Source organism: Vigna unguiculata, chromosome 8 (genome assembly GCF_004118075.2).
Source record: "Vigna unguiculata cultivar IT97K-499-35 chromosome 8, ASM411807v1, whole genome shotgun sequence".
NCBI lineage: Eukaryota > Viridiplantae > Streptophyta > Magnoliopsida > Fabales > Fabaceae > Vigna > Vigna unguiculata.
In genome coordinates this window covers 2,077,560-2,099,102 of record NC_040286.1, presented here as the reverse complement: position 1 = coordinate 2,099,102, position 21,543 = coordinate 2,077,560, and the positions used below count along the sequence as shown (strand labels likewise).

Genomic DNA, 21,543 nt, shown 5'->3' with positions numbered 1-21,543 from the left:
GGCTCCGGTGTCTAAATAGATACAATAAAGTTTAAGGTGGAGAAGAGTATTTTAATTTTTTCTTTATGTAGAGTTTTAATTGATAAAAAAAAGAAAAATGAGATGAAAAAATAGAGAGAAGTTTGAAATGGGGAGTGAGTGAAGAAGAAAGTGGGTCCGAGAAGGATCATAGGTGGGGACATGGAGGGTGATGGAAGTAGAAGGCAGTGAAGTGGAGCCTCGGAGATCTTAAGAATTCCATATCTGGTTCCTTAGCTGGATGCCACTGCCCCTGCTCACCACCAACCAATACTCCACTCCCTCTTTTTCATCTTCTCAATATCTTCAAACAACAACATCAAAAACATCAAACTTTTTATGCTATTTTCCTCTATTACAACCTCTATCTCGTCATATCAACTCTGTCTCTTTGCAATTTTTAAATCTTCATCATCCTAACCAAAAACCTTCACATTCTCATCTAAACAAAACAATCATTCAACTCAAACCATACCTATTTCACACCTCAAACCTCACTTCAATACCCTTCAAAATCATTGTTTTCCCCGGTTTCAGCAAATAATAAGTAGAACCCAATCTTCCCTGAGTAATAATACCCTCAAGCCATACCTTCTCCTATTCTTATCGGAAGTCTCATCTCGACTAGACATAAAGTCAATTCACAATATATAAGTGGGTGCAATCCTCACCTTACAAACTGATTTTGTGGAGTTGAGTTAGGCTTAAAACCCACATCTAACATGATATCAAAGCCAAGTTAGAGGTCATCCTAGTGAACTTTCTTAGATATTGTGTTCCACCCAATATCGGATTTTTCTTGCTTTACGCACGAGATAAATATATCTCGGCGTGAGGAGGTGTGTTGGAAGTCCCACATCTTATAAGCCGGGATCATGAAAGGAACAATTGTTTCAAACCAATCTAATTTGTTTATATTTATGTAAACAATAATAAGACAAAGATCCAAAACATATAAACTTTAAATCTAATTCAATCTTATATAAAATAATTTATATAAAATAATTTTTAAGATCATATAATTACATTCACTTATATATATTATATTATAAAATTATCTTATTTTATCATTAATTAATGTAAGATTTCTAATTATATGTAACAAATTTGACATGAGACTCAAAATTTTGAAATAATAAATTTTATATTTTATCTCACTCATTTAGATATAAGAGACTCTCAATTCAACATTTTATTACAAAGATCTAAGTCACTGGTAAAGACAAACTAACATAATTATAATACTGCATTACATAAATATGATTTGACATAAAAAAATTGATATTAGTTTCGACATAAAAACTTAAAATAATAACTTTACCGGTATTTTTTGTTTTATTACACTCAACTTTTCTTTTTACTCTATATAAAATTTTGACTGATATTTAAATTTATAAGAATTGCGACCTTCTAAATGTTTCACCATCCAATCTCTTGATTACTCTTCACATTAATTATTAGATTCTACAAGTTGATATAACAGAAAGAGTATATGCATGATCCAAAAGATTTGGATCCTATGAATACAAAATAACCAGATCATCTTCTATTTTTATTCTTTTGAATCAATCATAACCAATTGTAAATTTTTTTCATTCATTTATCTTCTCGTACTCTCAATACAAACACTTTTCACTTTCCGACCTATTTTTTTATTTTTTTTTATCACTCCTTCGCTTTTCATGAGCCACCTAAACTAATGAGATTTATGTTAACATTAGAGGTTTCATACACATTTGTCTCCCTTCTATGTTGATAAAGTTAACTCCTTAGTTGGTCGGTCCCACATGAACACGAAGGATGAGAATGTGGTGTTATTGTTCTATATAAGGTTGCTTCTCCCCCCCTTGATGACTCCAAATTAGCAGAGCTCAAATTATTCTGCAATTCTTATTTCTTTTATTCCCTTTTTTATATGAAAAGCCTAACATTTTGACTTTCCAAAGAAGAGAGTCCAGTAACACCCTCAATGGATGCAATTTTCGCTTACATCATTGTCATTTTTCTTACCTTATTTTCATTCATGTTCTTACCAAAACTAAACAGAAGAAAACCTCAGAACCAAACAACCGCAAAGCTCCCTCCAGGTTCAATGGGTTGGCCGTACATAGGAGAAACCCTCCAACTCTACTCCCAAGACCCAAATGTCTACTTTTCCACCAAACACAAAAGGTTTACTTCCATTTCACACATGCATATATAATATATATTATATTATATTACATTACATTACATGAAAAACGTGTTCAGATGTGATTTTTCATGTTTTGAACATAACTTGAAGGAGTTATGTTTGTTCACATTTTAATGCACACGACAGAACATTAACTATGTTTGATTTTAGGTTTGGTGAGATATTTAAGACCAACATCCTGGGTTGTCCCTGTGTGATGCTGATCAGCCCTGAGGCTGCACGCTTTGTGCTAGTGACTCAAGCTCACTTGTTCAAACCAACATACCCGAAAAGCAAAGAGCGTTTGATTGGTCCTTTTGCTTTGTTTTTCCATCAGGGAGACTACCACACTCGTCTGAGGAAGCTTGTTCAGAGGTCACTTTCCTTTGAAGCACTTCGCAACTTGGTGCCTCATATCGAAGCCTTAGTGTTATCTGGCATGAACTCTTGGGGTGATGGTCAAGTCATCAACATGTTTAAGGAAATGAAAAGGGTAGCTTCACTTTTCCTGCAACATTATATATGCACTGTTGTTTTGTTTTTATATTGCACGAATGATTGGATCCATTATTATATTATTCATATTCTAGCACTGTGAGTCTGGCATTTTCTGCGTTTTTTTATGTATACTTTTGCTGTATGGTGTAATAAGGGTCAATAATTTAAGTGGTCCACCGTTGAATGCTTTCTTGCAGATTTCTTTTGAAGTTGGAATCCTCACTACTTTTGGCCATCTTGAGCCACGTTCGAGGGAGGAGCTAAAGAAGAATTACCGTATTGTGGATGCTGGTTACAATTCCTTCCCAACTTGCATTCCAGGAACACAGTACCAAAAAGCACTTTTGGTAAGTAATACTAATTCTCTTCAACAAATTCATGTCTTGATTACTGTGTTTAGAAGGTTTTAAGACGTGTTTTTGACTACAACTTCAAGGTTTTTCTATAAGGATCACATTAGTTGCATCAAGAACTGTGATTGGGTTGAATGGAAGTATGAAAAGGTACTCACTCACTCACACACACACGTGTATATGTTCTTTGTAGGCTAGAAAGAGACTCGGGAAGATTATAAGTGAGATTATCTGTGAGAGGAAGGAGAAGAAGTTGGTCGAAAGGGATCTTTTGAGTTGTCTGTTGAATTGGAAAGGTGAAGGAGGAGAAGTGTTATCTGATGACCAAATTGCAGATAACATTATTGGGGTGCTTTTTGCTGCTCAGGACACCACAGCTAGTGCCATGACATGGGTTGTAAAGTACCTGCATGATGAACCGAAACTTCTGGAGTCAGTAAAGGTATATAAAAAAAGGAAACTTTAACTTGAGCTTATCTTCTTTGTGAGGAAAAGGGTGTGTAGTATTTGATGTTTATGTTAGTAATAATGACTATAATTTGTGGTAATGTTGGCTTTGCAGGCAGAGCAGAAGGCTATTCACAAGTCTAATGAAGGTAATAATCTACCACTGAGTTGGGATCAGACTAGAAACATGAGAATCACTCACAAGGTAGGTTATTCAATTAAGTAAAAGTCATATATTTTACATATTCCAAGATTAAAAGCAACCATATATTTCACTTTTGGAAAAGTTCTTTCATCTTATACATTCACAATTGGTCCAACAAAACAAAAAGTAAAGGTGTTGAGTCCGTGGTGATTCCTGTTGTTTAAGTAAGTGTTGAGTGAGTTTGTTGCAAGTGACTGATAATGGTAAACTGTGACCTTGGTCAGGTTGTGTTAGAGAGTTTGAGAATGGCAAGCATTATTTCATTTCCTTTCAGAGAGGCAATAGCTGATGTGGAGTACAAGGGTAAGAAGAATATTTAACATATATGCAAGATTTCAAACTTTTTCTTAGGGGTCCAAAAATGCACCATGCAAAGTGACTCATATTATGAGCTCTTAAAAAAACCACATTCTGCAAAGGCCTAAAGTGAAAACATATTCGTTTTGAAAACTTATGGTCTGATCATGGAATTTATCTGACCACAGGATTCTTAATACCAAAAGGGTGGAAAGCCATGCCTCTATTCAGAAATATTCACCACAATCCTGAGTTCTTTCCGGAGCCTCAGAAATTCAACCCTTCAAGGTTTGAGGTATATTTGCTGGAAGAAAAAACAGTAATGGTTTATGCATGGATAAGGCTGATTAATCAATGTTATCAGCAAAAGACATTTCATCATTTTGAAACAGGAAAGAACAACTATTTATGTTTGTTTTTTGTTTGCATAGGTTGCACCAAAGCCCAATACTTTCATGCCATTTGGCAGTGGAGTACATGCCTGCCCTGGCAATGAGCTTGCTAAGCTGGAGACACTGATTATGATCCATCATTTGGTCACCAAATTTAGGTACTGTTGTTTAATTAGTAGAGAAGAATATGCCAAAAACAGAGAAAAAGAGAAGAATAATCATACGGATTATTATTATTATTATTATTAACACCATGGAGAGACAGCTTAAAAGCATCTATAGCAGTACATACTAACTGATGAAAAATAATGACTAAAAGGGCCCATATAAATCACAGCCAAAATCAATTTTTCAGTATCACTCACACATTTAACTATGTTTTCAAAATACTAATTTTTAATTTGTTAACTGTTATTTCATACTCTTCATTTACAAAATTTGGCATATAAAGTGATACTTTTTCTTATGACAGATTCGAAAGTTTTATGTTGGGGACCAATACTGATATATAAATTTGTGGGGAAACACTCTTATTATTGATTGACTTTTTATACTGAGTTTCAAGTTATGAAGACATTTGTATTAACACATAAACATCACATTAAGAAAAAATAAAAAAGTTTGTGGGGCAATTGCCCCCAGAACTCCACCAAAGATTTGTCTCTGCATTGAACGTTCAAACTATCATTTTCAAACATCACTCGGAATATTCATTTTATTTTCTAGAGACATATAAGGTTCAAAGTGGAGGGAGAAAACTTGACATAATCTAAAAATGTGATGAATATGAAAATATCAAGTTTTTGCATGATATGCATTCGTACAAAGACTGTAAAGAGAATATCTATTACTTTTAAAATAGTTATTATATATACTGTAACAAAAAAAACCATAAATATTGTTAGATTAAAAAAAAAAATGAAGAATAAGAACGATGAGAGAATCTGAGTGTGCAGAAGTAGAAATATACCTTTTTCTTGAAAGCAAACATGGTGATATGACCCTACTGGTAAGAGCTAAAAAATGAACACGTTGCTCTGGTAGGGTTGAGTTACATGAGACCTGTTTGAAGAATTACACGTATCATCGTAATAATGTTTCCTCACATGACAGAACTGGGCGTCATTGAGTGTAAAGTATGTCTGTCAGAAAAGAGAAATGCTGAATTTTCTAAAACAACATTGGTACGATTTTATAAAAACTAAAAGGTACGATTTTATATACACTAATTGTTTTGTATTTTAATTAACTCATTAATTATTAACAATGAAATGAAAGTAAAATAGGCACTGATATAACAGGTTTACATGCATCAATATATCACACCAATGGACAATTTTATCAGTATATAAGGTTTATACACATCAACCCCACTGTTATTAATTATATATTGCAATGTTGAAGAACTAAACAAAAGCTTCAAGAATGTGTAGTTTCTGCTTTTGGAAATGAATCAAGTGGTGAATAAAGCAGAACCATAAGTGTTAATTTGGACATATACTAACATTGAAAACAAAAGAAGATGAGTATGTTAGTAACATGAGATGTGAATAAAAGCATGTAGCATAAAAATGAAAGATAATCGGTTCGATCTTCTGCTAACAATTTAAAGAAAAAAGATTGATTCGATGAATTTAGAAAAAAATTCAAAAAATTACGGATTCAACTATGTTCATTAACAAAAATTAACCATTAATATTTGTCGATAAAAATAAATGTGATATGTGATTAGTGTGTTTGTGTGAACAGGTGGGAAGTGGTAGGATCCAAGTGTGGAATTCAGTATGGTCCATTTCCTTTGCCACTGAATGGACTCCCAGCTAGATGTTGGAGAGAATCTACCAGCTAGAGAAAAAGTAGCATGGGAAGAACAAGCAACCCACTTTTCAACCTTTTATCTTTTTTTTTTTTTTTCTAGTTTGACTCTTTGATTTTTATTTTTCCATGTTGGGGCACTTCAATTGTTACCCCTCTATCCTTAATCATTTTCCACCCCTCAAACAAAGAACAAAAAGAGGGTGCTGCTGTATTTCTCGCTTCAAGCATATCAGTTTCAATTATCTTTTTGAGCCAAAATACTTTTTATATGTTTCTGTTACATATAAATGCAGTTAAGTTATGTGTGTGCATTCAGAATCAAAATTGGGAGCAATAATGCAACAAATTAAGGAAAAAAATTTGTATCCAACAACTCATGTACATAAGACGTGCGTGTTTGGATCACATGACAAAGTAACATGTAACATATATCTGGCTTTGGTCATGTTCTTCATTTATGTAGTTGATAGATGAGTGCAAAATTTTTACTGATTTTTTATGGTGTCATCGGTTATATATTTAAAATAGGGTGACAAAACGACTCGGTCCGATTTTTTTAATCCAGTTTGTTTGTGATTTGTCAAAAATAACACAACTGGATTGGTTCGTCAAACAGAAATCGATCGATAATCATAACTCGCTATGTACAAGATGAACTAATAAGTCAGGTCGGACTGATCCTTCGGTTTTTGTTTTTTCTGTGTTGATATTTTGTTTTGAGTCATGTGCAACACATAGATATTGCAGTAGTTGTGTTGGTGAAGGAGCTTGGCAGGACTTAGCTACATGAGCTTGGTGGCAGCTTTATGAAGGCTTCTCCTTGTACTGTCTCTTGTGGCAATGTTTTGATATTTTGTTAATGGGGACCAGTGTTCTAACATTGTTATCAGACTTATGAGGACCAGTCTCCCAAATAATATGGGGTGGACCTCAACCTGCCCTTGTCGTTCAATTGATTCCCATTGTTATATATTACTTGTTTTCTTTGAGTCAGGTTTTGGTCCTCTGAACATGAAATATTGTCTCCTCCTCTTTTCAAACTCACCCATCTCCCGTATTCTTTTCTTCTTTCTTTTGTTTATGGTTCTAAACTAGAGAAACTGATATTGCATTCAAAAGTACTAATGAGACGGACTTGTTTATTTAACACTTGTAACAGATATTGTTTTTTTTTTTTAACTTTCCGAAATGAGTTTCACTTAAAGGAGGGAACCTATACAGGGGTGACAAAACGGCCCGTTTTGGCCCGACTCATTTTTGGCGCATTGAAAATAGGTCCGGACAGGTTAACCTGTTTACATAGTACGGGTCAGAAATTGGAACTCACCCCATCCTGTGTTAGGTTGATGAGTTAATGGACTAGTTCGTTTAGTTTATCCTTTTTTCTAAAGAAAAAAAATTGTTTTTTTAAACTTGATTATCTACTAATAAAATTATTAGGGATAGTGGCAATGCATGCCAGCTCGGGCCGTTTATGCCCAATTCGCACTTGGCCTGCAAAAGGTAGACTAGTTGGCCTACTCCGCATTTAAAATTATGGCCCATCCCGCATAAGTGCAACTAATTGGAAAATTTTAACAAGTTCATAAAATTAAACAAAAATTTTGGAAAGTTGGATGATAAATTGATAACTCAACATTTTCATCATATTCATATTTGTACTTTAACATACACAATGTATTATTCAAATTTTAGCACTTTCAAAAATACATAATATTTATTGTTTCAAGTCATACAAGAATTTGGAACGTTCATGCAAAAGTCTAGAAAGAAAGTAACTAATATATACAAGTGCATTTTTTTTGCAGACCAACGGTCCAGCCGTACGAGCTGTGGGCTCTTGTAGGCCGGACTCATGTGGGCTAGTGAGCTCAATGTCTTGGCCTACCCTACATTTTTTTGGAGACAGCCAGTCCGCCGGGTCAGACCCATATTTCCAACCCTATCAATTATTGATTAGAAGATAAGAGATGAAGAGCAGAACACTACATTAATATATAGAGATAAAAATCACATATTCAATCATGAAAATAAACTCTTAAGAACTTGGATTTCATTATTCATGTTAACTGTTAATGAAAGTGAAGAAGCAAAAAAAAAAAAACATTGATACAGGCCACAGGCAAACCCGCTTTACTTGATATTGACAGGCCAACCAACGGTCAACCCGTCCTACAGCCCAAAAGGTTGACGGTCCAAACAAGCCAGATTAATATGGACTAACGAACCAAAATTCTTGACCCAACTCACCTTTTTCTTTACGGGTTGTCCTGTTGGACCCAGTCCAACTATATGATCTCGTCAAAGTGAATCGACATCATTTAGTTCACATATATTGAAATATATTTAGTGAGAAAAAAATGAATCAAATGCTAATTAAAAATTAAAAGAGTAATAAAATATTAATAATTAATGATAAAAAAATGTTATACTATAAAAGAAAATAAATTTGGAATAAATCTGTAATTAAAATTATTTAATTAATTATAACAAAAATTAAAAGAGTAACAAAATATCAATTGATAATGGTGAAAAAATTTATGCTATAAAATAAATAAAATTTATAAAATTTGAAATAAATATTTTCTTATAATTAAATATTTTTTACCAATAAAATTTAAATGAATTAATTAATTAATTAACTCAAATATTAAATGAGTAACAAATTATCGATAGATAATGGTGAAAAAATCTTATACTATAAAAGAAATAAAATTTGGAATAAATATTTTCCTATAATTAAAATAATTTTTACCAATAAAATTTAAATTAATTACTTAATTAATTAACACAAAAATTGAAAGAGTAATAAAATATCAATAGATAATGGTGAAAAAAATATCTTATACTACAGAAGAAATAAATTTGGATTAAATGTTATCCTCTAATTAAAATTATTTTTATCAATTAAATTTAAATGAATGAAATAATTAACACAAAAATTATAAATAGTAAAATATCAATAATTAATGGTGAACAAATATTATACTATGAAATAAAAGAAATTTGGAAAAAAATATTTAAAATAAAAGAGCAATAAAATATCAATAATTACAAAAAATCTTATACTATAAAAGAAAACAAATTTGGGACAAATATTTTCCTATAATTAAAATTATTTTTATCAATAAAATGAATGAGGAAAATATCTAAAAATAAAAGAATAGTTGGAATAAAAAAGGAAACAAATTGATGATGTCCATTACAAGTAGTAATATAAGAGAAAATCATTATGATTGTTTATGCTCTTCAAAGGCATGAAAATATAAATAAAAAGATTTGAATGAACTACTTACTTAAGAGAGAGATTAGGAAGATGAAGGGGTGAAGGGTGGTAGACATTATTATGCATTGAAACATATTAGAGATAGATGATTTTAAAACTTAGAGAGAAAAAAAAAAAAAACAATACTTAAGGAGACAATAGTATAGTATTTAACAAAGATCTCATTACTTACATTTTTATTTGTGAGTGCTTATATGTAAATTTTTCACAAGATAGGTATCACAAATTAAGAGAGTCTTCATTTGGTATTGTAAATAGTTAAGATCTACACCTTAATCTTGTACTTAAACAATCTATCATCTCATGTTAAGGTTAAGATTTCCTACAATACTTCATTCAATGCATTAAAACATGTATATTGGTATGTTATTCATTCTCTAAAATTAGACCTAAATATTTATTTATAAAAAACTGAGATCCAATTAGTTAAATATGTTACAAGAATAATTACATTGAGATATAAATTACTTTTAACCATTGTAAGTTCTTTTGAAAATAAGATAAAAATATAAATTAAATAAAAGGGTATACGTAGGTAGAAAAATAAGTAAAGAGATAATTTGAAATGTACGAATAAGGTACTTTTTATTATTCCAATAAGGTACTTTTTATTATTAATCGTTAACTAAAGAGGGAAGATGTACAAATCTCCCTCTTTAAATTAGAGATTCAATTTACAATATTAAGAGTGGATAACATATGTTAGCATAAACATTTTTATAATAATATTTTAGTTTAAACTAAGAAAATTAAAATTTATAAATAAACGAATATATAATATAATATAATATAATATATAATTAATGCAGAGTATGGATCTATCTGATCCACATGGAAACGCGTGAGCTAAATGGGCCTCATTCATTCCCGAACCCATTCTTATCCTTTCATTACAACAGTGTCCAAAACTGTTCAACGCTTTTATGTCTAATCCTTTCAATGCACAACACCGTAACGTAACTAAACAGGGAGAGGACTATAAATGCAGAGGTTACTGGAAAGTTGAAATCAGATGGTGCCGGTCCCACTCCTCCAACCAACAAACCCGAACTTAAACCAAACTTGAACTGGTAGGTTTCGTGTGATTGTTGCGTCGCGAAGCCATGGCGGATTCTTCGAACCTGAAATCCGACGCGATTATGGAGCAGATGAAGCAGCACATCGCCACTGACGCTGGCAAAAAGCTCACGGAAAAAATTGGACTCGTTTATCAGTTTCACATTGCTCCGAAGGTAACCTTCCTTCTTCTCACTCTTCGTTTAACCTAATTGTTGTGAATTGCATTACCGTCTCGTTGAATGGCTTGGATTTGTAGAAACTTGGATTCGATGAGGTCGTCTATACCGTTGATCTCAAGAAAGGAGAGGTCACCAAAGGTTAGCATGCTTCCGTTCTTTCGTTTTCACTTTTCAATTGTTTTTGTTTATACTTAGGTTTTCGATATGAATTGCAATCGGAGACGTGCACGTGTCTCCCGAATCATGACGATGGACCTTTAAATTCACTCTCAGACGTGAAATAAAATGTTGCTGCTATGCATGCAATGTATTGTGATCTCAATGATAATCAATGTACAGTATTCACCGTATTGATTATGGTGAAAAAATAAGGAGAAGAAAATGAAAAGAGATTCTCCAGAAGTTAACAAATTAAATTTTACACAAACTAAAGAAGAGAAAACTTCTACAAATTAATTGATGCATAAACTCATTTTAATTTAAGTTGAAACTAATTTCGGTTTTTCTTTTTATTTTTATCTTTGAAATTCTTCGAGAAACTCGTTCAAACGCACTGTTTCACCTTTACACTGTGGCACTGTGGGTTACGGAGGGAGATCAGGATCGTAGAATTTTCCTCTCATCTTTTGTGATGAGTATCGAGGCTTGCTGCCTTATCTTGTGATAAGTAACAAGAGCAGACAGAACATAGTATACTATCTTAACTTGTTAGAGCTTTGAACTTTTGTTTGAGTAAACAGTCTATTCCAGTGTAAAATTTTATGGACGAATTGTTATGTACAATTTGTTGTGTTAACTACATTAAAAGTCGCACCTATCATTGATTAGTAAATTGACTGTGTAGTTTCATCGTTATAGAGTTTAATTGCTAAACTGTCCTTGTGAATTTTTTGAAATGTATTTTTTCTGGAAATCAGAGGATTTTTTAGAACTGTATTTTGACAATTCTACTTGATTTGACTAAATTTTATTGCGTTCTCTGACAATACTTTCCTGTATGAGTATTTATTGGGTTTGTGTGTATTTAGGGCCATACGAAGGAGGAAAACCTGATGCAACCTTTTCATTTAAGGATGAGGACTTTGTTAAGGTTGCCTTGGGAAAGATGAATCCGCAGATTGCTTTCATGAGGTTCAACTTTTCAATGGATATTTTCGTTCCAATTTACTTTTCGTTGTTTTTTCTTCTTTGTTAATGCATTCATGTGTTTGATGTGTGGTGAACGAATGTAGGGGTGCGATGAAGATTAAGGGAAGTTTGAGTGCTGCTCAAAAATTTACTCCAGATATCTTCCCAAAGCCTTCCAAGCTGTGAGCTGAGATGCTTGAGCTGAGATGCTTTCAACTACTTAAGATTGTAAGAATTATCGTTTGATGCAGTCAACCAAAATAGATAGCATCAACATTTCAGGAATATAATTATATATCTTTAGGTAATACATGGATCATCTTTACCAAGGTTGTAGGCGGTTCATGATTTTAATTTTGTTCTGAATATTGAAGTATATTTACATTGTCCCGCAAATCTGCCATATCTTTATTGCACTGTAATTCGATGTTTTATGTATGAAAATAGTACATCATGCATTGTTTACAACCACTTTTCTATTCTTTTTGCCATAAATTCTCGGATCAATGCATTGGTTTCTGACTATTTGTTGGATTTTATATCATGTGTCTACACGCTACATAAGTGATTTTGCTAATGCTAATTTTATCAACCAAATTTACTAATGTTTTTTTTTTCTATCAATCTTTATCTTATTTCCGCACGATATATTACAGTTAAGTTTTCTTCAAATGACATTCCAGTGTCAAGATCTACGCAGTTGTTATTATAATCTATTGTGACCTAGGTGGTGCTGAAAAATACTAACTAGTATTATTCTGTCATTCATTCTCCTGTTGGGAGTGAAACCATTATGCAATTTCACTGATGAAACGTATTATTAGGGTGCTAGCACTAAGTCTGTATTGAGCTTATGGTGGCACTCAAATGATCCACATCGAACAATTCTTTAGCGAAATTGCGGTGATTAGAAATTGAAAACATTCTAACCTTGATAAAAATACAAGTTTATTGTTTAAGGAGTGAGGGTTCATATATACATGGTTCATTTTAATTCAAATATATTATATCTCTTATGGTCTATCCTTATAAACTAGGAGAAATCTCCATCTCCTTGTGTCGCACAGCATACACCCTGTCGATATTGATAAGGGGTCACTGCCTATCAGGCAACAAGAGTTTCAAATCTATTTCGTACACATTTCTGGGGCTGATAGCTCGAAATTTGCAATGTTGTCGGCACAGTGAAAGCTTTAACTGGGTCGGGTGTTGTGAAACTTGTCCTTCTCTTCCGATAGTTAAATTGATTTTGTTGTCAATTGGTTCATTATCTTGTACTGTTCCTTTCTTCATTACTCACTCTTTCGTTTCTTATTCAAACTGCTACTTCTACTCAATAGCTTGCATGCGTTGAACAGTAAAGTTTACTTTCTTGTTTTGAACCCTTGGAGCCAATAAAAGCTAATATGATTATGTTCAAATCGCAGTGAGAATGACCACAAAACATTGATGTCGTGCATGCTAGAAAGGTAGGATAATATGCATCAAAATTATTGAAATGGACAAAATTTTAAAAAAATTTGTATATGAATAAATCGTGTTTACATTGTCGTTTCATGCAAGTATGAATGTAGAGTTTCCAAAATGAAGTTGTGGTAGTCTAATATGACTTTTATATGAATGGAGAAGTTGTCTAGATAAAGCATGATTTTGATTTGTTTTAACACCCATTTTTTTTATGATTTGACTAAAAAAAAGTTGTTGAATCTTTGAGCTTTCAACTTTCTATCTTACCTGACTTGATTCAACTTTTGATTATGGTTGATTCATCTTAGTTTTCAGTTCAAATCAATTTGTTTCGACCATTAGTTTTTGAACCGATTTGATTCAATATTCGATTTGATCAACACGTTTTGAACTTAAGTCTAAGTCGACTTATTTTAACATTAGGTATATAAAATATTTTATATGACAGACTTGTTTTAACCTTTAACATGTGTTAATCTATCCTAACTTTCAGCTCATGTTAATAAGTCTGGATCTTTACCTCATGTCTGCTTCAACCTTCAACTCTAATTTAGTCGACCTACCATCTAAATGATCAAAGATTCTGCTTAACATTTTTTGTCTAAAAAAACCAGAGATTGAACTTTCATTCATTAAAATTAGAGAAGAAACAAATTCAAAAACCTTATTTGATCTTTTATTTCATGAAATACAACAAAAACCAACAAACTTTATGACTTTTTCTTACATTATTTGTAAAACACGTAGTGAAGAGACATGGGAAAGAAACAAAATGAAGGTGGAAATTCAAATCATGCATGACAAAATAATATAGTGACATACGACGTGAATCATCTTTATTAACTCTATGAGACACAAATATTTCTATCACCGTACCAATCACCATTAGTTTTTCTTTTAGTAATATTGACACGTTAATCTTTTCTATACTATTCCAGTTCACCAAAATTTGAAAATATGATGTAATCAAAATGTTGAAACTTTGAGATGCATGTATGAATATAAATACAAATATGTATCTTTTTGAAAAGAAGTAAACGTAAATATTTAATTTTTATGATGTTTTTTTGTGGTTTATGATGTTCTGTCCTCTCTGCATCTCTTATTTCAGAGATATCATGTATATTGCTTTAAAAAGGTTAAACCACCTTACAAGTACTTTACTATAATTATTTATTTATTTTTTACTGATAACTTCTTTTTAATTTTTATAATAAAACTATTAGAACAAATAAATTGTGACTTTCAATTGTGGCCGGGTAGGAGAGATGAAGAAAATACGATGTTGATAGAATAATTGTTTGGAAAAACATTAGACTCTATTGTCTAATGAACACAGTTTAAATACAATCATCAATCACACGATTAAACTTACAACTATTTATGATGTTATGATAAAATAAGAACCTTACTTCTAATGTAAATAAATATGATGAATAATTAATATGATTTTACTTTTATGTACTATATCCTAATCTAAATTTAATTATGAGAATCATGTTTTACATGACTATGATATAACATCACATCAAGAATAAAATCTGATGTTATGCTGCAAAATCTATACCACAGGAAACAAAAACGAGAACAGAAAAGAAAATAAAAAAGAAATCTTGGCAAAGAAAAGAAAACAGATGCGAAACAGAGCTCGCTAGGCGAAGAACTCTTATATATTGAATAACAAAGGTATCACTGTTAAAAAGAGAGAAAAAAAAAAGAATACAAACAGGAAAAAAACTGTTGTATTATCGTTTCTACTATAGAATAGAATAAAAGAAGAGAATATTTATTTAGAATGAAAATATGACTAACTAAAAACTGATTTGAACAAAGATTAAGTAACAGGAACTAGCTAACTTCATTAAAAAAAAGACAGAAGACAAAGATGTAAGAGACAACAGGTCATATCTGCAAAACTAAGTATTATTCCATCAATCAAAGATCTAATGAACAGAGACAAATCCAGATTTCAAGTTCAAATTTTGGAACTAAAAACATAAAGGTTTGATTACCATATTAGTTTAATATATTTTCTTCTGATTATGTTGGATCAAATATAATAATCCACATTTTAATATCGACGCAATTAGTTATCTTGTTTTACTTCCCCATATTATTAAGTTTAGTGAAAATTATTAAGTTACAGATGCTCTAGTTCAGTTCTTGTGCTTTGTTTGTAAGAATAATGCAATGCTTACAAGATATTTACCATCATTTTAGTTTAGCAGTTCACAAGATGAAGAAGGCATTTAAACGATGATATTTTCCATTCATCAGAAAGATCCAAAAAGACCATCTTACTAAAAAGAAGAGAATTGGAACCATGTAGTGTATGTTTGTGTTTACGTGCCATTCAAAGTAACACCTTTTGAAACGCAGCCTTAGAATCTCTCCTACTTGTACCAGCTGAGTGGAATGACATGTTTCCAATGTGCCATTCATATTCAAATCTCAAACTCAAAATTCTTGATTTGATGAAATCTGATACATAACTTTACACGGAGGTTCAATATATCAGAAGCCTATACACAATAGAGAATGATCTTATTTTTTGTTTTCTCACCAGTGATGAAGAGCTTATTTTCATGTTGTCATAAATCGGTGAGTTGAAGACCATTCACAGTCCTCTCTCTCTCTCTCAGAGAGATGGAGTATGATGCAATCAACCATACATACAGCAATGACTAACATGTACAAGTGTGTGATATAGTTTTCAATAATCTCCAAAAGGATCACATGTTCAGATAAGTGTAATGGAGCATCACAATGCATGTATCTTCTTCCATAGTGGATCACCCTGAATGTGTTGTGTGAGACTTTTTCTTCCCAAAGAACATCAAAACCCATGGGAAGAATGACTTCTTCTTCTTCTTTCCGCTCTTGGAATCCGGCGATGACACCGCCGCTCCACCGTTAGAATGTACATAAGACTTTGAACTGGAAAAGTAACGAAGAGGCATAGGTAAACGATGAGTTTTGTGTCTTTCAAGAATACCGTCTGAACTTTTACTACTTTGATGCTTAACCAATTCTTTGCCTACTGCTGAACCAGCTTTTCTTCGTTGCTCATGATCAGCCCTCCATTTTCTTAGTTCTTGTTCTACACCTAGTTTTCCCTCCCTCGCCTTTTCAGCTTTCTCCATCGCCATCTTCAGAGATTCTCTTCTTGCAGCCATTTCTCTAGTCACACCATTCAACTTCTCCAAGGTTCTCAGTTCAGACTCCTTCGCTGCTTCAATTCTAGAATTTGCTGTTGCAACCCTCATGTTGGCTTCTTTTTCTGCATCATGTGCTTGCTTGCTCAGATTATAGTACTCCTCCACTGAAAGTGTCACCCAATTGGATGAATCCACTTCAGTTTTGCTGCTCTTAGGTGACTCACTCTCTTGCAATGCTTTACCTGCTGCTATTGCCAACCTTTCAGAAGCTCTTGCAGCTTCTATCTCCATTTCTGCTGCTAGTAATTTGCTCTGCAATGTGCTTGCACTCGCCTTCAATTGTTCAGCCTCCTCCTCCACTCTCTGCAACTCTTCACGAGCTTCTTGAGCAAGCAATTTGGCCTCGTTGTTCTCTTCAACTGCTTCTTGTAGTTTCTTTGGTAGCACAGCAATTTTCTCTCTCGCTTCCTTTTCCTTCATCTGAACCAAAGCCGTTTCTGATACAGTGTTCTCCAGTTCACCTTCAAGAGATGCAGCTGCGATGGAAGCCATTCCCTCTCTTTGCCTCATGGAGGCAAAAGATAGTTTCTCATTTTCAAGTTCTGTTTTTAACGAGGCTACGGCCACCTTCAAGTAATTTACCTCAGTGGTGGCTTTCTCTATGTTAAGCTTTACCTCCTCAAGTTCCTTTTTTGCTGATGCAACTGCTTCTTGTATTTCACTGTGTGTCTTCTTCGCTGGTTTATCTTGCCCTTCTTTGGAGACTCCTTCATCACCACCTTCTGGGTCAGGCTTTGATTCCATATAAAGACTTAATTCAGCTTTCAAATTAAGCAGCAAAGCTGAGGCTGCTTGCAGTTTAGATTTGAGATCCTTAGCAGACAAAATTTTCTGGTTCAGACTCTGGACTTCTTCTTCTGCCTGGTTAAGTTCCGTCTCCCAAAGAAGACAATCCTGATCTTTTGCCATCACTGTTCCTATTCTCTGCTCCTCTGCTTCCATGTGTGCAGCATGTGCACTTTCCAGTGCCTCCTTTGTTGCTATCAGCTCAATAGTCAAGTCTTCCACCGTCTTCTCCACTTGCTTTGATGAAGCAATAGCCTCTTCAGATTTCTTCACAGCTTCTTCTTTTTCAACAACTAATGATGCATATTCGCCACGCAATGCATCCAACTCTTCTTTTATAGATGTTAACTCTGTGACAGCTGATGAATACCTTGCTCTAGCTACCTCAAGCTGTGCCTTGGCTGCAACACTAGAGTCATCTGCAATGCCTTGCTCCATCTCTTCCACTCTCAGCTTTGCAAGTTCTGAGTCCTGTCTTGCTTGACGCTCTTCTGTTTGAGCCCTCTCTAGGTTCAGTTTCAGCTCTTCTATTAGTCTCTTAGTGGTATCCAGCTCCTGCAGCACTCTCATTTTCTCTTTCTCTGCAGCCTCGGCCTTTTTTCTACATTCCGGGATCAGCTGCTGTGCCTTTTCATGTTCATGTTCTACATGTTTGCGTCTCTGTATATCAGAAAAACTGAAGTTAAAACCGATTTTCCTTAGTTCATGAAGCTACCATAGTCATTACTCATTAGTATAAATAAATTTTGTTCCATGTTTGAAGAAAACTATTTGGTTTTTCACATAGTATAATGGCAAGAAAAACTTCCAATGGAACTCTTTCCTCAAGAAGTTATAGAGTTGTATAGAAATGTATATTTGTACTAATGCATTTTAACAAGTTGGAAAATTTAAGCAAATGAAAGACATGTATACCTCCACTGTCTGGATTCTATGAGCCTTCCAATCCACAATGCCTCCAAATTTGGAAACAGCTTCCTTGACAGATTCAAATGGAGCAGCTGTATCAATTAGGGTTCTTCTTACAGTCATCTGCCTGACAAAACTAGGTGAATCTGTGGCTCCCACAGTAGTATCAGTAATACTGGTTTGAGATGGATCTGTCTTCTGTTCTTTCTGGTCATCCTGCAAGAGTTTCATCTCACTATCATCACTGGCAGATGGTGAATCATCACCTCTCAAAGCAACATCAGTAACATTGTCTTGAGAAGGATCTGTCTTTTGTTCTTCCTCATCATTCTGCAACTCTACTTGTTCAGAAGAGGAAGCCATCTCATCACTGGCAGCAGGTGGCTCAACAGCTTCCACCTCGGTTTGAGGCAGTTCAATCTTTAGCTCTTTATGATCGTTTAGCAACTCTATTTTTTCAGAAGAATTATCAACATCATCATTGCCAGCAGCAACAGAATGTGAGCCAACAGCTTCCTCAACAACATCAGTATCCACTGTTTGAGGTACATTCTGTAACTCTTTTTCCTTAAAAGAGGAAGTTGAGGGCTCCATCTGATTATCAGCATCACTGCCATCCTGTTGCCTGTTTGACATATCTTCTAATTTTCCAGCTTCAGAATTTGCAGGCATGGCTCCTTGGTTGCTTTGTTCCGTTTCATGAACAGAACCTTTTGAGGTTGAAGCTGAATTATCTTCTGCAACATCAGCAACCATGGTTTGAGGTGAGTCTGTTATTAGTTCTATGGAGCCACTCTGCAACTCTTTTGTTTCAGAAGATGATGTTGAGGGATTCATCAGATTATTATCAACATCACTGCTAGCAGTGACAGCAGAAACTCCTTCCTTCTGCCTGTTAAAGATATCTTCTTCTTGGTGGGTTTCTTCTGTTCCATGAATTGTAGCTTCAGGAGTAGAAGCTGAATCACCTGTGGGAAGATGTTCAACTTGTGCAATAGTTTTATCGTTAGAAGCATTTAGGGACACTTCTAAGTCAGAGAACTCTGTGGGAAAACCAGTGCCAGCCATCATCACTTCACTGTTTTCTTCAGGGGTTTCTACCAGCGGCTTCTGCTCAGCCATTATTACAGAGGTTTCTGGGGGTGGCTTGTCTTCAACGTCCTCCATTTGTAAGAAGCAACTGGAAGAGTTAAAGGCATCTAAAAGGAAAATGATGAAGAATCAATCAGTGACAAAAAAATGAAACAACCTTTTCAGAAAATTCAATCAGATTCAGAATAAAATATGATCACGCAGAGGTTTCAAATTCAAGGGTGATGACGACATTGACAGCATCTAGAAAAGCGGTAAAATGATAATCGATTCCCATATGCAATCTTTACTTCATTTTTTTCATACCCATCATATCAATCGTGCTTGAACATCATCAACCAATGATAGAAATACAGAATCTTATGATGCATGAAAAACTGAAAGATCCTTTCGTTTCAGACACGTTGACATTGAAATCAAGATTACAATCACGCGAAGAAAGTTGTAAGAAAGACAACCTAGGTACACACAAAAACTAACATTTCAGGTAGTAATTACCATGCATCCGACACAAGTTCGCCAATTTTTAACTGGGCTGATGAAATTTGTAAATTCTTGTGGTACATGTATATGTCAATGGAGAGAAAGAAACCGAAACAAAAACCTTATGGAAAAGGCAATAGATAGCAAGAAAATTGTATTGGAAACAATTATATCCAGCCCCAGATACAGAAAAACATTAATCAAAACTTTGCAAACCAAAAAAGTTATTATAACAAAGATGGTTTTTTTGTAACAGTGTTGATGAACATGCAAACAGTGGATGGGGGAGGAATTGAAGGGCCAAAGAGGGTATGAAGAAAAGGAAGAAAACAGATTAATGGTGGTTTGAGAAAGAAGAAAGAAGCAAAAACAAAAGAGAAAGAAGAGAAAAGAGAAGGAGAGGAAAATACCCGGATTAAGCAGAAACAAAACTGATGATTGAGAATAGAGACATATTAATGATCAATGAAAAATCATGAGGAGGAAATGTAATGTGAAAATTAAAATTAGATTGAGAAAAAGTTGGAGCTAAAATTAGAACAAGTGAGGAAAAGAACAAGAAAGGGTCAAGAAGGATGAACAGTTAGTGGAACCTACCTTGTCACATAAACTAAACTTACAAGGTCCACTCTGTACACTCTTTTCTTTTTTTTCTAAATTTCAAACATCATACTTGTCATTTACAAGAGGAACACCTGTTTTACAAGTTCAAACAAATAACATTATGGTTGCTTACATACTCAATCTTCATACATGTAAACAAAGGTTTAGAACTAATTGTTTTTCCATTTAAAATAGGATTTGAAGTGGTCAAATAAATAATACTAGATAAAAATAGTAATAAATATTAATATCTTCATGTTGAAACATTTTTTTTAAATATGGTTATCATTTCAACTTTATGCATTTGCATTTGTATTAAATAAATAAATAATGATACTTTGATAAATGAAAATGGTAATAAATATTGATAATACAACTGTCGAATATTAATTGTAAAATTTTAGTGAGTAATTATTTGATTTATATAATTTCTACCCTTCTACACCGTAAAATTTATACCATTCTTTATATATATATATATATATATATATATATATATATATATATATATAACAAGGTTGTTGGAACATTTTGCAAAGTATAGGTAAATTGATGTTTTAATGTAAAGTATTTATTATGTGCAAGTAAATAATTATTTTCTTATGATAAAAAGTTAATAAATTTTGATAAAAATAATAATAATAATATTTTAAAAATTCTTAATGTGAAATATTACTTCAATAGATACTCTTTTTTTTAAATTACACAGTCTTTAAATAACGTATATTTTAATGATTAAATATTTAAAATTGAATATATTTTATTTATCTAAGTCGTATTAAATATAAAATTTTAAAACATAATACAATAAATAAAGAAAACTTTAAACTTTTATAATAAATAATAAAATATCTTTTTTCCTCTAGAACATGTAATAAATTAATTAAAACACTAAATTTTCAAATATATTATTTTACGAAAATGATGCTAATTATCAAGACTTCAAATTTATCATGAATATATAGAGAGAGAAGAATAGAGAGAAAAGGTACAAATATTTTACATTAACTTTTTTATCCTGATATCATAAATTACAATTAATAGTCATTACTTCTAACTTTTTCTTTTTTATTACCAAATGTGAATAGTTAGCTTTTATTATTTTGGGAGTTGAATTTATAAATTTTTTTCT

At 32.9% G+C, this 21,543-nt stretch overlaps 3 protein-coding genes across 6 annotated transcripts; 2 read left to right on the top strand and 1 right to left on the bottom strand.

The window, feature by feature from the left end:
• Nucleotides 1-1,867: 1,867 nt before the first annotated feature.
• On the top strand, nt 1,868-6,443 carry LOC114193627 (abscisic acid 8'-hydroxylase CYP707A1-like). Of its 2 annotated transcripts, none has more exons than XM_028083502.1 (9): nt 1,868-2,190; nt 2,363-2,684; nt 2,887-3,036; nt 3,410-3,484; nt 3,605-3,694; nt 3,919-3,997; nt 4,180-4,286; nt 4,423-4,541; nt 6,133-6,443. In XM_028083502.1, exons 1-9 carry the CDS (start codon nt 1,988-1,990, stop codon nt 6,230-6,232), a joined length of 1,245 nt encoding a protein of 414 aa, XP_027939303.1. In that variant the 5' UTR covers nt 1,868-1,987; the 3' UTR covers nt 6,233-6,443. The 2 variants fall into 2 exon arrangements, with proteins under 2 accessions (XP_027939303.1, XP_027939301.1); XM_028083500.1 differs by having other exon boundaries at nt 1,870-2,190; nt 3,236-3,484.
• A 3,974-nt stretch (nt 6,444-10,417) lies between these two features.
• On the top strand, nt 10,418-12,332 carry LOC114193366 (peroxisomal multifunctional enzyme type 2). The gene is made up of 4 exons (XM_028083128.1): nt 10,418-10,719; nt 10,803-10,863; nt 11,754-11,856; nt 11,958-12,332. The coding sequence occupies exons 1-4, from the start codon at nt 10,591-10,593 to the stop codon at nt 12,037-12,039; spliced, it is 375 nt and encodes a 124-aa protein (XP_027938929.1). The 5' UTR covers nt 10,418-10,590; the 3' UTR covers nt 12,040-12,332.
• Nucleotides 12,333-15,743: 3,411 nt separating this feature from the next.
• LOC114194352 (protein WEAK CHLOROPLAST MOVEMENT UNDER BLUE LIGHT 1-like) lies at nt 15,744-20,480 on the bottom strand. Of its 3 annotated transcripts, none has more exons than XM_028084517.1 (3): nt 20,406-20,480; nt 18,240-19,432; nt 15,744-17,984 (listed from the first exon to the last, which is right to left on the bottom strand). In XM_028084517.1, exons 2-3 carry the CDS (start codon nt 19,398-19,400, stop codon nt 16,113-16,115), a joined length of 3,033 nt encoding a protein of 1,010 aa, XP_027940318.1. In that variant the 5' UTR covers nt 19,401-19,432; nt 20,406-20,480; the 3' UTR covers nt 15,744-16,112. The 3 variants fall into 3 exon arrangements, with proteins under 3 accessions (XP_027940318.1, XP_027940317.1, XP_027940316.1); XM_028084516.1 differs by lacking the exon at nt 20,406-20,480 and adding an exon at nt 20,219-20,355; XM_028084515.1 differs by lacking the exon at nt 20,406-20,480 and adding an exon at nt 19,824-20,172.
• Between the last annotated feature and the right edge of the window lie 1,063 nt (nt 20,481-21,543).

Bases quoted from the DNA above. Each gene is read 5' to 3' on its own strand.
- LOC114194352 (XM_028084515.1), bottom strand. The intron at 17,985-18,239 runs GTATACATGTCT...TCTGATATACAG, and splicing joins ATAGAATCCAGACAGTGGAG to AGACGCAAACATGTAGAACA.
- LOC114193627 (XM_028083500.1), top strand. From the start codon at position 1,988: ATGGATGCAATTTTCGCTTACATCATTGTCATTTTTCTTACCTTATTT. The intron at 2,191-2,362 runs GTTTACTTCCAT...GTTTGATTTTAG, and splicing joins TTTTCCACCAAACACAAAAG to GTTTGGTGAGATATTTAAGA. The intron at 4,542-6,132 runs GTACTGTTGTTT...TTGTGTGAACAG, and splicing joins CATTTGGTCACCAAATTTAG to GTGGGAAGTGGTAGGATCCA.
- LOC114193366 (XM_028083128.1), top strand. From the start codon at position 10,591: ATGGCGGATTCTTCGAACCTGAAATCCGACGCGATTATGGAGCAGATG. The intron at 10,720-10,802 runs GTAACCTTCCTT...TTGGATTTGTAG, and splicing joins AGTTTCACATTGCTCCGAAG to AAACTTGGATTCGATGAGGT. The intron at 10,864-11,753 runs GTTAGCATGCTT...GTGTGTATTTAG, and splicing joins GAAAGGAGAGGTCACCAAAG to GGCCATACGAAGGAGGAAAA.